Consider the following 23,255-nt stretch of genomic DNA (forward strand, 5'->3'; position numbering starts at 1 on the left):
ATTTTTGAACTGATTGCTTAAAAGTTTGGGGAAAAATATTGTATTAATCGTTTAACTGGATTCGGTATTTTATGGAGAATAACAATCTTTTAATATAAGCGTGGTTTCTAAAAAGTTTTTTTTTACTCTAACTTTCACTCTAACTTTCCCTTCTACGTCCATGTCACGTGACTAATCCGGTACTGGCACAGAGAGGGTAACTCTTATAATTAATAGTAATAATAAGTTCAACTGTATTAATCTAGTGTTTCTAAGGATGTTCGATTTTTAAATAAAATAAGAAAGAATGACATCCAGTGTGATATGCGTGTAGTTTCCAGCTTTTTAGTGAAAAAATTGAACGATTGCTATCCATTTGACAGCTTTAGGATTAAAAATAAAAATTTGGCCTGCAGATTTAACTGATGACATAAATGTCAGAAATGGCATTTATGTCAGAAATGGCATTTATGTCAGAAATGAGGGATGCAACTGCACAAAATCCTCTAAAATTGGATTTTGTTAAGCCCTTCGTGCGGCAACTTGCTTCAGGGTTAAAAATAATAATTTGCACTGCTGATTTGATGAATTTCTGATAAACACGAGTGGATGCAACTGTCCAAAATCGTCTAAAATTGAGGTTCGGCGTGCTCATCACGCGTCAAGCTGCTCGACATCGGTGCACTGATACGAGAGCGGGTTTCGAGGAAAAATTTGCGAGCGGAATACGGCAAGGAATCGTCGAAAAATCCGCTCGGGAAATAAAGAGCACGTGGCGAGAAGCATTTCTGCAGCGCGCCGCGAATGCAGCGTTATCGATCAAGTATTACCGGAAGCCGTACAGGTGCATAGAACGCGGGCAGACCTGTCAGATATATCACGAACAGTATTCTTAATTATTGGCGTCGCACGACTCGCAAAATGTTGGCGATAAAGCGGCCGCTGCGACCGTGCCTTCCGTCGTTCATCTGGCTCAATAAAAGTCATCGTTGAATTGCTGATTTTTATGCAAAACGGAAATTGTCCGCATTAATTGCAAGATACGGAAGTGAATGTTCGACTTGCAAATAGAACTCAAACGGTTACCATGTTAAATAACAATTTTGATTAATCGATTATACCCAAAAACACAATTATTTAATGAATATTAATGGACGGCAAAATTTTATGCAACATTGTCTACATTCGTGTAAAATAACACAATTAATCAATTATACCGAAAGTATGTCTATTTATGCAGAATGAATATTGTCTGCATTCGTTGCAAAATACTGAAGCCAAATTTATTGCAAAAGGACTAATCGTTGTCATTAACACAATATGTTTCGATCTCTGGAATATTTTCACCGTTTTGGGCTACTAAAATCGTAAGAGAAAATTAATTTATTCGGTCACATTTTAAAGAACACAAACAATTTTTTTTTGTACCCATGGAATTTTGATTTTTCGAAACTACCAAAGTAGGCAGCGAATCTGTTTAATGACGAATGGGATCGTCATCGGTCAACAACGGTCCCATAGCATGACGAGTTCATTCGTCACCGATCGATAACGTGTTAATAAAAACTCCAAGGAGTGGAGCAGTGTAAATAAAAATCGCTGAATGCAGCCTTTCATTTCCAAAAACTGAACACAAAAATTACATTCAACCTTTCAAAGTTTAAATCATAGTACACTTAAAAATTCCTTTAGTACTTCTAAATTCTCCTTTTTTATTGTTTTCAAATTATCCATTTCTTTTTCACAAATGCATAAAATCCGCAGTCCAGTTACATTGTTTTCATCCAATATGAAATCAATTTCTATTTCGCTCGAGATTGTCGCAATTAAAAAGTTTGTATTTAGCATGAAGGCCCTCTATTAATAAGTTCACGCGAGAACGCTTCGAGCTACGAAATGTTCGAAAGAAATTTCTGCGCAATGAATCAGCCCACGGGAAACGATATTTCCCATATAATTATAATCGAGCGAGAGCATTCGCGTTAATGCAACGGGAACAACAACGGTCGGCCAATAATTCAATGGCGAAACGGCAAACAGGAACAGCGTGTAACGGTCGTGGAACAGCAAAGTCCTCGGGTCCGTTCTCCGGAAGCAATCGCGCGGTCCATCGCGAATTAATATGTATATCCGGCGATTCGTATGCAAAGCGGCGGAACGGGGCCGGTTTTTCGGGTAGACCACCGCGTAAATAATTTTTCGAAATCGATGAACGTGTCCGCTGCGAATTCGGCTCGGGCCAACCTCGCGCGACAATTAATTGCCGCGAAACTCGCGCGATCGATAGACAACATTGCCTTCATGCTTTTGTTCATTAATCCCGAAATGATGCAACTGTGCAATTCTTTTGTAAACGAACGCCGAAAATGAATCGATTATATTCTCTTTCTAAAAAATAATGAGAGTGTTCATTCTCTTCCGAGACGTTTCTGCATGGCATACAGTAAATACTCGATCTAAGAGAAACGAATATCCCCTTGAATCTAGAAAATTAAAGTTCATCCTGTGAATTATTTCTTAGTTTATTAATTATTTTATATTATAAATGTATGTGGTTCTGTATATTATTATATAATATGATACTGTGTCTTTCTGTTTTAAAGTGACATTACGTTACTATAATTCGTTCGAGTTGTGTGACATATTTAAACGAATCTATGTTTACTCACCGACTGCCACTGTATGAAAGAAATAATTCTCAGGATGAACTTTAATTTTCTAGATTCAAATCGTACAGTTACCGTTTTCTTAGATCGAGTAGTTACTGTATTTCATGCAGAAACGTCCCGGAAGAAAATTCAAAAAGTACGAGTGAAAAACACACAACTCGAACGAATTGTATTAACGCGATGTCACTTAAAACAGGAAGACATATTAAATAATAATATACAGAAGCACATACATTTACAATATAAAAAAAAAAATCATACAAGAATCGAAGAACAGATCCAACAAAAGTAATAAGAAAGTAGTGCTGAGAGAACGAAACGAAGCAAAAAAGAAACGAAGAAGCTGGGATAGCTTCGTGCCTGGTGAAGTTAAATTCGAAGTAAGGGCTACTCGTCGCGATCTGGAGCGGAACGAAGAAACTCGAAAATCGGACGGAGGGTTTCCTGCGCGTGTTCGAATCGCGGAGGATCGTGTGCAGGATCGAGAGGCGGTTTCTGCGATTTATCCTTTTCCTCTCGGTTCCATCGGTCGGTCGCATTACGTTTCGCGTAACGGAAGATTTGTAACGAGCCGTATCGGGAACGACGCCATAACGGAACAGCCGTAAATCATCCGGCGTACTCTTTCGCAATTAAATCGCGCGCGCGTGCGAGCGCTCATTTTGAAGGGAAACATATCAGCCGCGAGGGTCGCTGTAAATCACGGAACGGTTAATAAAGCTCGTTGGTCCAGGTAACCTGGCCCTCTGTCCTTGTTCCGTCCGCCGAGAGTCTTGACAGCTAAGAAATTCGAGAGGTTTGCAGGAACTGCGTTACGACCGATCGCAGTCTGCGCATTCTGATTATCGCAGGCGCAGCTCTTCATCTCTTTTTGCGGAAAACGTCGATTTTCTCGGACTAATTGACTTGGATTTGATTTATGTCATTTTAAAAAGCTGCACGATATTTTTTATTGGTAGCACGCGTCGAAAAGGAGACTTAGTACAGTAATTCTTTAATTGATGTCCAACAGCCTTGTTCTGAATGGACGTCAGTGGTGTAGTTGACGCTATTTTTTATGACTGCGTCTACGCGCCGAGACTTCAATCGACGAGCCGAACATAGAGAAGGACAGAATGAAATAGAATCGCATGGCCGAAGCGTGTCGCTGTCGCTGGCACAGTTTAAAGGCCCGTGCGTCATCACAATGTAACACCAATATTTAATCTTCTTTATTTTTCATTATTTTTTAATGGAACTTTCACCAACATATTCGTGGCATTTTTCTAATGCAAAATGATACCAGACACGATATAATTTCAACTGTATTTAGTGATTTAATCGACGATTAAACGACGATTAAGAGCGTACTGGAAAGAACGAGACGCGGACAGTCGGCGTCGCCGGCACAGTTCAAAGGCCCGCGTTATCGCTGTTCTTCGTTGCCTTCGAAACTTTCACCGTCGATTAAACCACTAAATACAGTTGAAAGTATATCGTGTTTGGTGTCGTTTTAATCAGAGAAATGTCAGAAATAAGTTTGTGAAAGTCCCATAAAAAAATAATGAAAATTAAGAAGTTTGAAAATTCGACTCACTCGAGTCAATGTTGTGGTGTTCACACCGATATACCCGAGCCGAGATCAATCATCGCCGCCCTACGGCGCGGCGCGGCGCACACTGGGCTAAACCGACAAAATCTGTGTCAAAATCAAAGAACTTTCGATAGAAATGAGATAGAGCGATTAAATTTTTTTTAAACGAAAGCTGAAACTGTGCAGAATATGGAATAATTACGGAGATTGTGGCACGAACGTTTTTTAACCTTGAAAGAATTCGTTAAACTTGCACAATTTCAAGAAAATTGTGGTTTTTTCAATAACACGCGCGAAAAAAATTTTTTTTTTAACATGCGACATATCATTTTCCGTAGATTTTTTCACGCCGATTTCAAATCTGGTTTCAAAATTTGTCTGCGAGCTCAGGATATTGCAAAATCGATTTCTTGAAATTCTACATGTTTAACGAATTTTCTCAAGGTTAAAAAACGTTCGTACCGTAATCTCCCTATTTTTCCCATATTGTGCAAAGTTTCAGCTTTCATTAAAAAAAAATTTCATCCCTCTACCTCATTTCTATCGAAAGTTCTTTGATTTTCACAGTGGAGTGAGTAGGCACTGGACTTCGATTGCACAGGCGACCCAGGACTCCGATTGAAGAATTACTGTAGATTGATTTGTATATAATTTTCTAAAGCTGAGAAATTCTTTTCCTATCTTGTTAGGACGTGTCGAAAAGGATTTACCAATCAGTGGAATCGTAATAAAGTGTATCACTTTGATACTGAATTTACGGAGAATTAAAAGGTGTATGCATTTTTATCTCGTGTGTGCGTAGAAGAATTCAATCATCCCCTACTAAGTTTACACAACCCATCATTCTGATCATAGATCCAATAATAGTTCAACTCTTCCTTAAGTTCAATTAAAACTTGATTGATCCATCACTTCTTTACAACCCTGACGACCTCCCTGAAAAACACTGTTCGAAAAAGTCCACTTTAAAACATAAATTCCAGCTTAACATTTCCCACACACGTTCCCAAAAGAACCTGCCACTGCAGAAAAAGATTGTTTCCATCAGTAAAAGAAATTCCTCCCTTCCTGAGGATATTCTCGCGTTCGACAGGGTGTCTTTCAGAGATAATTGTTTCACACACGCTATGCACACACGGTTCAACAGGAAGTTCATGAAGAAAGCATGAGACGCCTGTTTACTCATGTCTGCCGTCACTAGTCTCGTCTTAACTCCCGTCTCCGGAACTTTGCCTTCGATGTCCTGTCGATGGCGTCCCGTTCACCTTGACGAGAGCGCTCCTCGTAGTATATCGTCAGTAATTATCCCGGGGAATATTGTCGGCTGATTTGTTCGCCAACACCGTCAGCCGAGCCGCTGGCCGGTTCAAGGAAGTCCCGGTGAAAGGTGGAAAGATTTAGAGTCCCGAGGATCAGCCCGCAGACCTTTCTTTGTGAATCATTTGCGAACTAGCCGAGTGTTTTGACAGTGGTACCTTAAACCGCGAGATTAACGCGCGATCAGTGCGATGCTATTTCGCCGCAACTGTTGCTGTCGTAGTTATTTATTCGGCTGCTTGTTTGCCGGCTTGTGGCACGAGTTGAATGAAATGGTTTTGCAGTGGTGTTGGTGTAATAGATAGGGTATTCTGTGGTGGGAATATAAACAACTTCGTTCGTTGTTAGACAATTGGAGAAGGCGAAGAATGTGTGGGAAAATCCTTTACGTATGTATGAATGTGGTATGAGATGTTACAGTGTTACTAGTCGTGTTAATTCACTATAATTTATGAATTAGGTCTAACCTAGGCGTCGATCTAAATTCAAAAATGTGTATTCATTTGTATATTTAATTTATGATCGAGACCGTCGTAGAATAGAATGTGTATTAGGAGTTAAAATATAAATTGTTAAATAATTCAGCATGTTCCACTGACCAAATCGTTTTCTTTCTGTTACAGGTAAGTGTCGGAGTACCGGCCCTAGCGAACGTATTCGTGAGTAAACCAAGCACATCTTCAATTTACCCGAATTAGTCAGGATCGTAGAGGCAACCCCCGTGCAGCAAAGTAGTTGTGCATTGAGTGTTTAATTGAAACGGATTACTGTAGATTGTCATTTATTACGTCTATTATTTGAATAAAACTTGAGTTCCTCACAGCTCACGGCAAGAGCCAATTAGACGTACCTTTGGTTTATTAACTACGGGATTATGCAAGGGTTACTTCTGTTGTATTAGGATGCTGGATACAGGCGCCTTTGTCTACATCGTGTCGCCGTTCATAGAAACCATTCACACGTGCGAATGCGATTATTGAAACAGCGCGCAGCGTGAGGATGCTAATGGAGGCGGAGAATGGGGATTCGCGGTGATTGAGTGGAAGTTTCTAATTTTATAAGGGAATTTTCCTCGGAAAACACTTCGAACTATCACTTCTACTAAACAAACATGATTAGACTCGCTTCAAATTCATTATTACCTTCAAATCTAATTTATTTTCACGCTGAATCTACCGAAATCTCAAACTCACTGATATCTATACTCTATAGTTATTGTGATTGCTACAAGATTGAAATTTATTTAATTATTAGATTATTGCATAAGTACGTTAAAAAATTATAATATAGTCACCATTCTCTTCTAATTGTAGAGAAGAATGGTGATTATATAATTGACTGCTAAAACTGTGTTCTTTAAAATTTATCGATTGAATTTTATTTTCAAATCGGGCATGAATTTATGCAATCATCTGATATATTATTATATATTTATTAAAATTCGTTAAAAATAAGGGTAGCTACCCCTCCGTTCTATAGGCACCTCAATTTTCTAAAAAAATATTTCCTTCGTGCCACTAGATAAGCAACAAGCACTAAATGTTAAAACGCGCTCGGAATTGTGTAAATTAGAAGTTCTAGTACAATTTTTGTACTAGACACGTGACAAATGAGCGAAAGGATTTCTTTGTCTATAAATTACAGTTATACGATATAACAATGAAAACTGACAACCCTACAGTTCAGGAGATGAAGGAATAAAAAATGGCCAGTCTCCTATAAGTATACGAAGCGTCGTGGAAGCAGCTCTATCGAACAACAATCGATACGACATCGATCCACGAGGAATGTCCTCCGCGTCTCAATATCCTGCGCCAGGTACACAGCCGAGGAAGTCAAAACATTGTCTCTGGTTTGGCCTGGCTCGCCGAGAAAGTTTTCGCGAAGACTTAAAGACAAGTCGCCGACCGGAAGTTGCCACCACCCCCCCCGTGGATAAAGTTCACGAGACTGTGCCGACACTCGCGCCCCTTTCCTACCACCCCCGCCCATTATCTCTCTGCTGCTCTCGTTTACTCTCTCTCTCTCTCTCTCTCTCTCTCATTCTCTCATTCTGTGAAACTCGTTCGATTATACAAGGTGTCCCAGTAAAAGTGACAATTGACTGCAGATTTAAATGACTGTAGAAACATTGAAAAATTTTCCTGTGACTGAATCAACCATAGATTTGAAGATTGGAGTTCCCTTTTTACAACGATCCCTCGATCTACGATTTATTTTTAGTTGCTTTATCGATCTTTGAATGGGAGGAGTACTGTCAATTCGATGATAGTTACATGCGGTTTTATATGATGAAACTTGTCCCCCATTTTTGTTTTATTGAACAGCGAAAGAAATCGTAAATCGAGTCTTAAGGGGTCGTTGTAAAGAGGAAGCTTTACTCTTTAAATCTATTGTGGATTCGTTCACGGAAAAAATTGTTCAACGTTTTTACAAACGTTTCAGTTTGTAATATTTTTAGGAAGAACGTGTTTTCAGTTTCGTTCCCTATAAAATGCAAGAACAAGTTAGAAGAAAATGATGTAATGGATTGTGAAAGTAGAGGCTTCCAATTTTAAAATGAGACTAGTTTTATTGTTACATGATTACTTTGTATGACATTATGACAGCTTAACTATCAACAATTTTTGGAGGATTGGAGATTGAGTGTGATGCTTTTCGAAGCCACTGTATATGTGTTTGAAGACGACATTCGTGCGAAGCCAACCCCCGGCAAGCTCGAACGCGTTCAAAGGGTGAAAGAGGTCGAACGGAATCGATATTTGGCGTCGGCACGAAAATCGCGACCGGTGGCCCAGTCGTTTAACCCCGCTTCCCGTCGACGAGGTGCTAAAAACCCGGGTTTCTCTTAACGCGGACGCTGCGACGCGAATTTTAAACGATATTCCTATTGCCTCGCAACCCGTGATCCTCTGCGAACGCCACGGAATAGTTCGCCAACCCCACTAGCACCAATTCGCTCGCGAAATATTGACCCAGTCACATTCGTGTCCCGTTTCAACAATACTTTCGCTAATTATTCCGTAATTTCGCAAATGATGCGAATTTCCTTTTTGTGCTTTTCAAAATCGAAGCACAAAAACATGAACTCTCCATGCACATTCAGAGAGCAAAACGTTATTTTCAGAATCAATCAATGCAATAATTGTAAAACAGTGTAGGTCTTACAATTAATTAGAAAATGTAGGAAAGAACATAAAGATGAACAGAAAAATATCTCAATGAAATATATGTTGTATATAAGTTATACACATTTTTTATCTAGCGGATTACCAATAAAAAGATTGCAATGTAAGGGGTGGATGATATCAAAATATATTAGAAAATATAGAGAAGGACAGAAAAATATGTCAATCAGATATATGTTGTACAAGATGTATATAATTACTAAAAATGTTGTATCTAGCTAATTATCACCAATAAAAAGATTGCAATATTAGGGGCCGACGAGATCAAAATTTCTTAGAAAATACAAGAAATAGCAGAAAGTTGAACAGAGAAAAATGAAATTTTTTACAATTATTGCAGTGTTTATAAGATAAATTGCAGTGTTTTCATCGAATAGAGTGCTAAGGGTTGGGTTCAAAGATGAATGTTCCTATCAGATTCGTTGATGTAGGGCTTTTCAACGCGATTATCGCAAAGGCACATAGTATTTCACCTGCGTCGAAGCGCATACACGTAACAGAAAGGGCGCAGTCGCATAAATATTCACGCAGACTTCGGTCCCAGTGGAATCCACGTCGAACCAACCTCGACATCCTTATATTCCTTATTTAGTTTCAGCTGGAACTCTGAACTTCCTCGTCCGCGAACTTTCGCGGAGTTTCTTGTACACCGCGACACTATATCACAGTGTCAAAAGTACCGAAGTAAGTAAGACACGGTGTTTCTGGCTCACCTGTGCATCGGATTGAGTGATCGTCTACGCAGAATCGAACGTCGCGCGTTCGATACTCTGTTCCTTTCGATGGGGAACAATGTTCAAATTTGCAATTTCCTCTGAGGACGCAATCTTTCTTTATTCCCTTCAGACATTAATTTTTTAGAAACAAATCCAAAGATTTTAACTCGTCTTTTAACTTCATTAACATCTTCGTTGACAAAACAGAGCACAATTATTGTTCTTTGCTGATCACGGGTTAATTTATACATTGAAGCATCAAAATATGCATTGAATATATCAAGTGCAATGTTATTGAATATCGAATATGATTAAGGGTTGCTTAACAATGTACTTGGTAATAGACTTGACTTTCTTTGCTCAGAGCTGTGAAAAATAATCAACAGTTTACTTGATTAGATTGTTTCACTTTTTTCCCAGCAGCAAAATTATCACCCTATACACAGCGATAGCGTAATCAAACGACAGACGTAATTTCTGTGACGATTATGGCGAAAGCGTCACCCTCTGCCCGGCCCCATTGTGTCTGTGGCTATAGTCACTCATTAAAATTTCATATCTCCCAACCTATCAACGCCTGCCACATAATACATGTGTGATACACAAATCGTGACGTCTTTCAATGTTCGAACAGAACTGTTTTATAGCACTGTTCATCTGATTTCACGAACAGTAACTTCTTCTCGTCACGCGGCGATAAAACCGGAAAAAAATCTTTCAGCTTCTGCAAATTTAATCAGACCTCTTCTGGACTCGCCTAAGTCGCTACTCTGTTTCCTTGCTAGAGTGAAAATGCTGGAGCCCTCCTAGAAGAATAAAGAAATATGGGTGGTGCGGGGGGGTAGAGGGGGATAAACGAGCCCCCGGAAATTTATAACTGACCAGCCTGGAGACTCCTTGCTCCAACGACGATGCAATTTACAGCTGTTCTTATTGCTTGCCTGCTGGCTCCGCAGGTTGCACTCTCCAACCCCCGCGTTTTCTACCCCCGAGAGACCGAACACTCTCTGACCGAGAACCTGAGCGAACCGAGTCTCTATTCCTCCGGTAATAACTTGGAAAGTTTGCAGGCAAATTTCGCAAATCGATGCCGACCCGGCTCGAGCACGGCGGATGATCATTTTTCTGCTGCTACTTTCCATCCCCCCCGCGGTATTATTCATTTCGCGATCAACCCCTTCCGATTCATTATTGTGTTGCTGCCAGACTATCAATCCTGCTGCGAAACAGAAATTGTCTACGTGAATCAGACGAAATAGAAATGAATCTATTTTGTTGCTAAATCACCTTAATAAGTTGGTTATAATACGAGAGTATTTTTAAAATTTTTGAAAATCAGTTTATATTAGGTATTAGGTTGTGTAAAGAAAGAAATACAGGATTTTTGTTCCTTTGTTTTAATTGTGATTTTATAGCAATAAATATTTACCTTAATTTAATGAGTTGTATGTCATTTTAAAGCTTGTTTTACGCGCTATTTAATTATGCTATTGATATTTAATTTTATTCAAATTTTCATTAAATTATTTGGCTGCCGTTACCAGCGCGAAACTTCTGATACCAGCGCTGTAGTACTGTGCAGTCGTTGACACTTCCTTCGCCCCATACTTCGTTGATATTCGGAGCCGCTTGAGCGGCACTTCGGCCTATTTTGAACTCGTAGAAAAAAAATAATGGGAAAATCGCGTTTTGACATCCTGCAATAAAAGCCAAATAATATTTAATAAAAATGTAAAAATTTTGAGAAAAATTTAAAAATGACACAAATAACTCATTAAATTAAGGTAAATATTTATTTATATAAAATTGCAATTATAAAACAAAGCAACAAAAATCCTGCATTTCTTTCTTTACAACCTAATATTAGGTACTAATGCATTCTCCTGTTTTCATTAACCAAAACATTATTATTTTTATTATTGTTACTAGATTAAAACGTCAGAAATATTAGAATTACTGTAAAAATGGCGAAAATTAAATTGAATCTCGATGAATTTCAAAAATTCTGTAATTCTTGTGGGGCCACATATGCTAGTCGCAGTTAGGCCATTCGAAAGGCGCGAATAGCATCGCAAAACGGCGAGCCTTCGGCGATATTTAATTTTCGGTTGTCAGAGTGACGCGTTTCCAGCGGATCGGATAAATATTCATTAGGGCATGTACGCAGCGTTGGTCCAGGATTATTCCTAGTTATCATTTATTCATCTATGTCATCAGACGGTGGGGGACAGAGGACGTTTAATTAAAAAAGATACCGTACTGCCGTTGCACCGGCCTCGCGGGTGCGAATTTCTCTGCTCGCCTACGGAAACGAGTGTAATTTAACCGTCCAACACGCGCAGCCTAACTCGACCATAAGCCTGCTCCGAGGGAACATTATTATTCGAGCTACCGAACTACGCTAATTCGCAGACTACGCGCGCGCGGACCCTCTAGCAACACGAGCATCGCAACTTCTCTCTACCGAGCTTGTCTTATCTCTCGCTGCAAGCGAGTCAATTTGCCCATCGGTTAATTAGTCGTCGAAGAACCGTTCACGGGGTGCTCGACGCTTTGCTTGCGAAATTGATCCGCGAATTGGTTGCGGTTGCAACCTATTTTTGCAAACATTTTGAATCATGCACGTACCTCTCTATGTAGTAATTAATGAGTAATGTAGTAACAAATGATTATACCTTTCGATAATATCTCGTTAACTATTATTAGGTTGGCAACTAAATTCGCGACCTTTTGTTTCGTAATTTTTTTATCGTATCATTACAACCTCCTTCAGTGACCATTTCTTTTGAATTGTATATCATTGGAAAGCTACGAACTTTTCGATTAATATGATATAAAATACTCGTGCCAAATGACTTAGTTTGAGAACGTGTGGAGGTCGCGAATTTAGTTGCCAACCTAATCCATACATTTAGAACATATTAAATCTCAATACATTCGTACGCAGAATAAGCTACTCTATCGATTCACGAAACACACGATCCGTCTAAAACATTTGTTTGTATAAATAACGAAGTTATTAGGAGCAGCATTGTTTGCTCGACGACTAAACGATCTTACGTGCTTTGTTCTATACTGCATTTTTTATAATGCCTCATCCTTTTAGTGGAAATATAGTCGACAGTGTTAAACTTGTTATAAAATATATATGTTGGCGCATTAAATAAATATGTCAGCGTGTACTACCAGTGGTACACGCGACCTGAATGGATAGTTTAACGTGTACCATCGATGGTGTACGCGTGCGATGGAACGTGTTAAATGAAATATCCTGTATCTGGAGGGATTCTCCTCACTGCACCTAGAGTCACTAAACCTTATGTCCCCACTCTACGACGTTGTACCCCCACGCTTCCGTCGCGACCCGGTCAGGTGACGCGTTTCGTCTCTGTCGTGCATATGTCACCAACGTCACGTGACTAATCCAACAGTGACAGAGAGGAGAGGAGAACTGTTTCCCCTGATCTGACCAGTGTCGCCAGAAGCTACCGAAACAGGTAGCTTTTTCTTCTCCTCCTTTTCCCCTTCCACTACCACGAGCACATTCCAACGTCCCCCACTAAGACCGTAGACCACGGTGCCCGTGCCGTAGACTGGTCTGGTCATCAGAGAGGGGGTAAACTGTATTCCCCTCGATTTCCTCGATCTGGCGACACTGGATCTGACCAGTGTTGCTAGATGGTACGGGAAAACTCGCGCATGCGCGACGATTCCAGCGTCACTGAAGTACGAAATCGGGCACCTTGGTTGCCCCGCATAGCTTCGCACAATCTTTTCTTCTCGATTTTCAAACATAACGTTTAACATGCGTATGTTATATTAAAATTTGATGTGTATGTACATGTAATATATAAATATATTCTAATTGTATATATATACAGTGGCGGACAAAAGTTTAAGACCGCTCTAAAAAAAACTTGCCCCACAAGCTACGGACTGTAGAACGCAGATACGTTCCTGGATTCGCCGCGCATGCGCGAGTTTTCCCGTACCATCTAGCAACACCGGATCCAACGTCTCCAGCTCCACCAGAACAGCGAAGAGCTAAACGGTTAATGTTTTACAGAGACACTTTTAAAGATTGAATTTTTACGCGGAAGGAGAAAACAATGAAAATGGAAAGGAAGTTCGCTGCTTAAGCAGTGGGAGGGGTATTGGCAACTTTCTCCAAAGTCGTCAGGTGTCCCGGTGTTTGTTCAATAATCAATTCGACGGCCGGATGGGAGCGGTGCCAAGGCGCTGAAATATTTTGCAGGGAAACGAACACGCTTGCTCCCGCTTTCGCAGAAGCTTCGGAATTTATCGTCGCGTCGAAAATGCGGCCCAGTCTGCAGCCGTAGCAGCGTTGCACCGGCCCGGCCCGATCGATCTGCGTTTTCTACCCTGCATTCTTCTCCTTCTCTCCCTGCCGCCTCCAAAAATTACTCTACTCTCCTCCCCTCTGCACCGCTCTGCTCGATTCGAGGGAACGTAATAGAGCGAAAGAGGGACAGAGAACACGAGAGAGTTTCGATCGATCGGTGATGGAACGATAAGTGTGTGCCGAATAGAGGGGGTGACAACCCCGGCACAAGGCGAATCTTCGAGCATAATCTTCTTATCGAGCAGCTGATTGTCAGCCGAGCGTTTTCACCGTATTCTTTTCTTTTCGTTGTGTTTTCCAATTAATAAAATATAGCTGATCGGAGCCGCCGATAGGCAGGCTGTAGTTGAAAGCGCTTTCGAGTGCGGTCCGTGTCAAACGGGCTGGTAGATTGCAGATTTTTGACGCGACACTCCAGCGTCTTGTGATCGAGAGTTATTATTAGACTGCGGATTTTTATGCGAAGCATAAATTCCGAACTGCAACAAATTTAAATGGAATTTTATTTTCTTAATACTTTACTTTCGTACCTACCCATTTTTGTCATAAATGCATAAAATCCGCTGGTTATAGGTAGAAACCTGAGATAGAATAGAATTTTATTTTCTGAATATTTTGGTCACGCTCGTTTATTCGTTAATTCACGAACAAGTGACAAGTGCTTAAAAAATCACAGAACACTTATTAAATTATTCAAATATAAATTTCTAAGTTCATTCACTCATTAAGTGACGTTCTCTGACGTTTGTATTAACAACTTCAAGGTGCATAAACGTCCCTGGCAGCCCTCTAGACAATAGTTTACATTGTGCACCACGATACCGCGCGAAACACTTCAACCACAGTAAGGTTGCGGCACCATAATACAGCCGTTGCTGTGTCATTTGCATGAATAAAAGAAGCCCAGCGGCACCATAAGGGGATCTCGTCGATTTATTATTAAAACAAATCTATCGACCGAGTCATCCGGCGATATCCAGTCATGAAAACGTTGAATGAATGAAAAAAAAACCGCGTTGGATTGTAAAATTTTCACGGTGGGTGTCCCCCTCGGGTAACTCGAGAATCAGTCTCTCGAATATCCGAGCCCGTGTTATACAACATCGTATTGTTTCAAATTGAATAGATCGAGATTAACAGGTCGTTCAATGTTTAATCAATCAACCGACTAATCTATCGACCTTCGTAATTTTTATGAATGTCGTTACGTATAATTGGTGGCGATTCTCTTATACAATCCAGAATTTTTTAATGTTAAATTATGCAGTCAATTAAACAGTCTCGAATTTTTCAGTGTTACATTTACAGTCAATTATGCGGTCTTAAGTTGTACAATCTTGAATTATACAGTCCTTAATACAACGTTAAATTATACAGTCAATTATAATTTTATAAATAATTAAATTTACAGTCAATTATGCAGTCTTAAGTTGTACAATCTTGAATTATACAGTCCTTAATACAACGTTAAATTATACAGTCAATTATAATTTTACAAATAATTAAATTTACAGTCAATTATGCAGTCTTAAATTGTACAGTCAATTATACAATCTTGAATTATACAGTCAATTGTGCAACATTGAATTATACAGTCAATTGAGCAATTTTAAATTTTTCAGTGTTAAATTTGCAGTCAATTATGCAGTATTAAATTGTACAGTCAATTATGTAGTCTTAAGTTGTACAATCTTGAATTATACAGTCCTTAATACAACGTTAAATTATACAGTCAATTATAATTTTACAAATAATTAAATTTACAGTCAATTATGCAGTCTTAAGTTGTACAATCTTGAATTATACAGTCCTTAATACAACGTTAAATTATACAGTCAATTATAATTTTACAAATAATTAAATTTACAGTCAATTATGCAGTCTTAAATTGTACAGTCAATTATACAATCTTGAAATATACAGTCAATTGTGCAACATTAAATTATACAGCCAATTGAGCAATTTTAAATTTTTCAGTGTTAAATTTGCAGTCAATTATGCAGTATTAAATTGTACAGTCAATTATGTAGTCTTAAGTTGTACAATCTTGAATTATACAATCCTTAATACAACGTTAAATTATACAGTCCATTATACAATCTTGAATTTTTCAGTGTTAAATTTACAGTCGATTATGCAGTTTTGAATTGTACAGTGAATTATACAATCTCGAATTATACAGTCAATTATACAACGTTAAATTGTACAGTCAATTATACAATCTTGAATTTCTCAGTGTTAAATTCACAATCAATTATGCAGTCTTAAGTTGTACAATCTTGAATTACACAGTCACTTATACAACGTTGAATTACACAGTCAATTATGCAATCTTGAATTATACAGTTTTAAAAGTTAGTGGCATTTTTTTAGAGAATTTATAATGAATTTTCGAAAGGTCCTAGTAGTAACTGATTCCCGTTACTGAAAGCGGCTGTTTAGATGTCTGTGCACCATGCACCGTTCCTCTTCATGTGTTGGCGACTTGACGCTCGCGAATTGCTCGAAACCGGGACTAACGCGAAAAATTTGTATGCGTATTGTAATAGGAACGCATTGGTTGTTGCGGTTTTCCTTTTCCTTCCCGTTCCGCGTGGTCGGGGTCAAGGCAGTCGCCGATAATAGCCCATTACCAAGTTCGAACGCTTTAGCGGGCACGCGCGAAAGCGTCCCTCGCAAAAATCACCGAATAACGACATCTCTAACAATAATACAATAAAACAATTAGATAGCCGATCTCTCTCTCCATTGTCTAAAACTTTGCTATCGAAATAGCAACACACTGGAGCAAAATAGAAATTCTAAAAAATAAGTGTTTAAATTCTTGTAATGTTTTTCCTTTTTTTTTAAATCGCACTTTGTCGTAAATCCATGAAATCCGCTGTTTACTCATATTAAGTCGAACAAAAATCTTCATTCACGACGATTTAAAGTCAGGTGTATTACGATAAATAATATAATTTAATGGATAAAAAGCAACCAACATAAAGGTTCGATTTTTCTCTCAGTGTTAAATACCTGCACACAGGATCTAGCTCTTTGAGGAAACTTTCTTCAATATTCGTAAAAATCTTCATCCGTAATTATTCAAAATCGGATGATCAGACTCAATGGACCCTATCTTCGTCATCACACCTGAGCCATTCGGATGCGAGCATGTGACAGTGCGCTGGTTGGGAAACACTGCGTTAGCTTCTTGTTCATTGTCGTTGCTCGCGTGTCGCCTTTGCAGAGAGAAAAAGAGGGGATCGAGCAAAATCGAGAGAAAGAGAGAGAGGGAGAGAGAAAAGGGAGCCACTGGTTAGCGGATAGATCAGCTGTAGGTAGAAGGGGGTTCCGAGTTATGCAATCTCGTCGTCACACTTGTCGGTAATTGCTTATTTATTGCCCTATCACGCCGGTGGTCCGACTTTTTCCCCCGCGCCGTTGTCGAGGATGTTATCCTTTTGGATAGTGTTCGACTGGCTGCCATTAAATCGATCGGTTTTCGAGAGAGGGAGAGAGAAGCTAGGCGGTTGATTTATTGACGGGAGTAATCTGTCGCCTGTTTGGAAGACGATGGCTCCGATAGGAACGAGCTGAATTTATCGTAAGATTCGCGGGGAATGAATGTTGCCACCGGTGTCGGTAAGCTTCCAATTTTCTCCTATCCAACGATCTATAGCGATCCAGAGCGATCCATACTGCGACGAGAGTGTCCGAAGACGTTTTTCTTCTGGCGAGACTATCCTTGTTTCCAAGTAGTCAAACTACTTCGTGCATGTCCAAAACAGCTCGAATGTTTGCAAAATAGCTCAAAACGCCACAGAGAATTACAAAGCATTTTTCTGATACTAAAGAAAATTAACTTCGACCGATCTTAATTAATTAAGAGAGTCCTGTAAACCTTCCAACATTTTTTTATGAGTCGTTACAGAGTCTCGAAAATTTCCAAAATACTTTGAAGGTGTCAAAGAGCTCAATAGTTTGCAAGAGAGTTGGTTCTTGATCATTTATAAACGGCTGTGAGGAACTTCATCCATCCCAGACGCATTTTAATGCCATTAGAGTGTCTTCCAGCCCTTTGACCATTTTTCAAAAGTAGTTGGAGTGTCTTAAAAATTCCCAAAGTATTTTGTGGATGTCTAAAGAAGCTCAGATTGTAGAACAGGTTGACTTCACCGAATGGTTTCCTAGAACCCTCGAAGAGAGTCCAAAGGGAAAGCGGTTTCCGAAGTATCGGATAGATCAGTTGCTCCGCTCTCATAGCAGCTCTAACACTGAATCCCCGAGTTTAGGGGATTCTAAGAATGCTGAAGAACCCGGAGGACCTGCGTGCCTCAAGGCCCGCCGGAAACTGACAATGAGAATTCTCTGCTCCAGCACGTTTGCTTCACCGCTCGGAGGTAGCTCGTGCGCATGATCGTGCTTCTGTTCCAATATTGATCACAATATTCCGATCACTGATACATATTAGAACGATCTTCCGGATAGCAATGACCGCAACCGTGTTTTCAGCTCGTGTTGACCGACCAGGAGTACACTAATGTTTTGCGAGCGATAAATGTCTGCGAAAATGAGTTACATCGTAGCTCGAGTGTTTCCGGTGTCTCTCCAGCAATTTCTTCAATGAAAACAAACTGTAAATTCGAACTTTTTCACGCGGTTTCTGTGGAAAAAGATCTGGTCTATCGAGTGGTATAGGTAAATTTCGCCTTGTATGCTTTGGCTTGCCGAATAAATCGAAGAATGACATAACGGACAGACAAATTTGATATACAATGGAAACGTGAATAGTTAACAATGCAAATTTCTTCTTTGAGCATAAAAATTGTATAGATACGGTGGCGCAGTATGTACATACATGTAAAGTTATGTACACTAGCTATTGTTTATTCAATATCCGTGAAAACTGTGGTAAATTGACACGAGCAATAGAGACGCTTTCAGATTCTAGATTTTAGATCCTTCTAAATTTAATCCTAGGGCTAAACCCGTCTCTTCGTAAATATTCATTTTAAAATGTTTGAAAATTAGAATTCTAAGAAATATGTGGGAATACTGAAAACATGTTTGAAAGATCGGGACACCCTGTATATGCTTGGTGAAAGAAACTTTTCAATGAAGTATCCGCGTAATTTAATGGTAATTATTAAAATAGCTGAAGCTTTTAATTCGACCAGCAGTGGTGCATTTAATATTAATAATTCAACGAGTTCGGAACGTTAATAATTATTACTACTCCCGAGTGGAGTTTCAACTCGGCGATACTGTGCCCACGTCGAGCATATTACGGTTTTGTTAAGTACCCCATAAGCTATTTACTATCTCCATCTACAACTGTCCGAGGCTTATCGTTCATTTGCTCGCGTGTCCGCGAAGATTTATCGAAATTCGCACCCGACGCATTGTACAGTCCCTTTGATAGAGGAATAACGTGAACAGGAAAAAAGCAAGCTGCCACAAAACGATCGAGGGAAGAATGACAGAATAGGCACTGACTGTAGACAATCAGGGATAATATCAACGCTATCAACGCGTCGACGACATTGTTGACGATCGGACATCGTCCGCGAAACACCCGTAAAATTATTCGCTGAAAGCTCCGAGCATTCCGTTTGCAGAACGCAAGTGCATGCACGCGACACTCTACCCAACGCATTCTGCATATACTGCAGTTCGAAACTACGTGAATTGCATATGGAGATTGTAATTGTAATTGTTTGTGAATCTTTTAGGTCATATTGTTCCTTGACATTTTTAATTTAAAGCTTTAGCGCTGTGAGATTAATAGGTGTTGTGGTGTAATATTAATGAATTATTCGTCAATAATATCGTGTTAATGAATTTATTACGGATTTCTTCACTGGTTTGTTTTATGCAATTACAATTTATGTTCGCGTACTTTTTAGTCGCAGTGTACAAGACACCCCGCAGGTCGCGTGCACATCTCGTCTACGCTTGTTCGCCGACATTTGCAAAAGAAAGCTCTCTCCCGTGCTTCGCCACCGTGTATTGCAACATTGCAACTGATATCAACGACGTACGCTACATAATCACGCGCACCTCCGCGGCTGTTTCTTTTGTTGCGTGATTAATTAGCAGACGTATGCAGAACAGGTGTTTATATTACTCGGAATTTTGTATGGTTTCTGTAGGGTTTCTTGGGAAATGAATCTTTTTCGAAGTGATCGAATTCTCAGTTTAACGTCATAGACTGGACTTTATGCATTTCTTATAACAATGAGTGGTTGTAATTTAGGATAGAAAAGGATTAAAAGAATTGAAGAATGTCTATTTATTATCTTCATCCTGCTGAAATTATTGAAGAGAGAATAACAATTTTATTTGGCTTGTGTTTCTTACAATTGCGCAGGCAATTTTTATTTTGCACAAAAGAGAGTGGCGACAATTTAGGATAGGAAAAGGATTAAAAGAATCCAAGAATGTCTGTTTATTATCTTCATCCTGCTGAAATTATTGAAGAGAGAATAACAATTTTATTTGGCTTGAGTTTCTTACAATTGCGCAGACAATTTTTATTTTGCACAAAAAAGAATGGCGACAATTTAGGATAGGAAAAGGATTAAAAGAATCCAAGAATGTCTGTTTATTATCTTCATCCTGCTGAAATTATTGAAGAGAGAATAACAATTTTATTTGGCTTGTGTTTCTTACAATTGCGCAGGCAATTTTTATTTTGCACAAAAAAGAGTGGCGACAATTTAGGATAGGAAAAGGATTAAAAGAATCCAAGAATGTCTGTTTATTATCTTCATCCTGCTGAAATTATTGAAGAGAGAATAGCAATGTTATTTGGCTTGTGTTTCTTACAATTGCGCAGGCAATTTTTATTTTGCACAAAAGAGAGTGGCGATGATTTAGGATAGGAAAAGGATTAAAAGAATTGAAGAATATCTATTTATTATCTTCATCCTGCTGAAATTATTGAAGAGAGAATAACAATTTTATTTGGCTTGAGTTTCTTACAATTGCGCAGGCAATTTTTATTATGCACAAAAAAGAGTGGCGACAATTTAGGATACGAAAAGGATTAAAAGAATCCAAGAATGTCTGTTTATTATCTTCATCCTGCTGAAATTATTGAAGAGAGAATAACAATTTTATTTGGCTTGTGTTTCTCACAATTGCGCAGGCAATTTTTATTTTGCACAAAAAAGAGTGGCGAGAATTTAGGATAGGAAAAGGATTAAAAGAAATCCAAGAATGTCTATTTATTATCTTCATACTGCTGAAATTATTGAAGAGAGAATAACAATTTTATTTGGCTCGAGTTTCTTACAATTGCGCAGGCAATTTTTATTTTGCACAAAAATGAGTGGGTGCAAGTTGAAAATATAGAACGATCTAAATAATTTCAGAACATCAATGTAATATTTTTCAACTTGATAAAATGTGTGTCCGGCTCCGATCTCCCACGATGATACGGAACATTTTTGCACAAAATTCCGCAGTTCGGTAATCACCCACTGTCATCAATTTAATTTGTCTATCAATGTAAAAATTGCTATAGTTATTACAGATTTTATGCTTTAACCTTTTGCACTTCTAATTATGTTTCCATTTTATTGCCAACAACTCCCTACTATTTTAAGTGTTGCATTTGAAATTTACTTCAAAGGAGAGTTCCTCGACTGCTACTTATTTTAAACAATTTTGTTTACTAATTATATTAAATATACCTCTATATTTGTGGAACTCATATTCGTCTTCAACTAAAAAATAAGAAATTAAATAAATAAAGGAAGAGCCAAATACTTATAAAAACCCGTCCCATTTACATTTTTCTCTCTCCGATGTCGAGTCAGGCTCGACAAAGGAGTGCGAAGGGTTAATGAGAAAAGTTTGACAATCTTTTTTCCAATGAAATAAAATATCTAAAAAGTGGAGCTTCAATGTAGTGTCTTATTTACTGCAACTGTAATGTTTGTGATTCCATATTCGATATTAGTGCAATACCGATACGCGTGTAACACGCGGTAAATGCACCGACGAGCAAGCAAGCTGCGTTCAAAGTGCGCCGAGCTTCCGTGGCTCGCGAATTTACGAGGATTTCTGACGTACGTAGCCCGACTCCGCTAGTCGTCGATCGGGCTCCCGGTATCGCCTCGTACATGCATGTACGTGTGTGCCGTTTACGCACGTTACAATCACGTGATCCCATTATGCCTGCCTCTGCGCGATTTGTTATTGTAATTACTGGAATCTGCATATCAAGCGACGAAAGTCTACGGCCGGCGTTCGCCGCTTTGCATGGTGACACGCGGATCTATCGTGCGCCGTAATAGTTGACGCACGATATCATCTACCGGCTGTGAACGCGAAGCTTGTCCCGTATTCCGCGAACACACAAAATCGCATTTCGCTCGTGGAAACACAGGGTCGCAGCTCGTTCCTTGGGAATCTCGCCGAAAGCCAGATAAAATGTTCAAGAATAGATTCCGTTCATAATTTTACTGCTTAGCTGTTTTTACACTTACCGAATACACGAAACGTGAAAACTTCAATTTCGCTATTCGTCGGAGAAACAGAAAAAAATGTTGAATTTTTTCACCGTGGCACACCTCGCCAAAAAATCTGAAAAAATTCACGAACAATACTTACACCTTACACACTGATACATACTGTAAAAATATAAATGATGTCGCTCTTAAATTTTTAATACGAATTAATGTGTGTCTGTGTATTTGACATCTGTTCGATTTTTTCAGAATTTTTGTGTATGAATAAATGAGAATAAATGAAAAGAACAGAGTGGTAAGAACTCCGTTGACTAGTTAACTCGTCGTTAAGGGTTGAGATTTGTTGTAGAATTGTTTGTGGAACAACGTGTTCAAGGTTTGAGACTGACAAGGAGAAGAAGATTGTATGTAGAACGTTTTGTTCAGCATTCTTCCGGTCAACGAACTATCCTTAGAATTCGACGAGGCCCAGGGGGATGATGCGAGAAAGAAGGGTGCAAGATTCTGAAACACCGGAATATCTTCCGATGGGTAGGAGTGGCGGAAGTGGGCCTCGAACTTCTTGACCCAATTTTTTCCAACCCCTCAAATAACGACTTTATATCCCGGCTGCGTTAACCCCTTGTACTATAACATCGAGTCAGACTCGGGATGAAGATTTCGAACAAAACCTGCTAAATATGTGCACCGACTTCCATTAATATTCGGAATACTCTAGTAGATACTCTTCTAGTAATACTCTTAGTATGTAAAACGGTGACTTTCCAATAGTGGAAGTTCTAATCATTACAATCGTAAAATAAATCGCAGTTCACGGGGTTAAGCATCGGAACAACGTTAAACAATGCTCTCCTAATTTTCATTGTATTCCAAACTGATCGAATCGATTCTATGCAAATGTCTCGGTTTCAATTTTCCAGTTTATCCTAACGAGTAAACGTCTCTTATTATCAATCATTCTATTACGAAAGCTGACTGTGCAATGCCT

At 39.1% G+C, this 23,255-nt stretch overlaps 1 protein-coding gene across 13 annotated transcripts in view; it reads left to right on the forward strand.

Annotated features, from left to right (window-relative positions):
* Positions 1–23,255, forward strand: part of Mam (neurogenic protein mastermind) — a 310,231-nt gene that overhangs the window by 163,965 nt on the left and 123,011 nt on the right. For 7 of the 13 annotated variants that reach the window (XM_076444026.1, XM_076444015.1, XM_076444035.1 and 4 more), the window contains one exon: positions 6,162–6,197. The exons of the other annotated variants lie outside the window; for them this stretch is intronic. In XM_076444026.1, the coding sequence (XP_076300141.1) occupies positions 6,162–6,197 (36 nt within the window). The remainder of the gene's footprint in view (positions 1–6,161; positions 6,198–23,255) is intronic. 13 annotated transcript variants of the gene reach the window in all.

Source organism: Lasioglossum baleicum, chromosome 2, assembly GCF_051020765.1.
Source record: "Lasioglossum baleicum chromosome 2, iyLasBale1, whole genome shotgun sequence".
NCBI lineage: Eukaryota > Metazoa > Arthropoda > Insecta > Hymenoptera > Halictidae > Lasioglossum > Lasioglossum baleicum.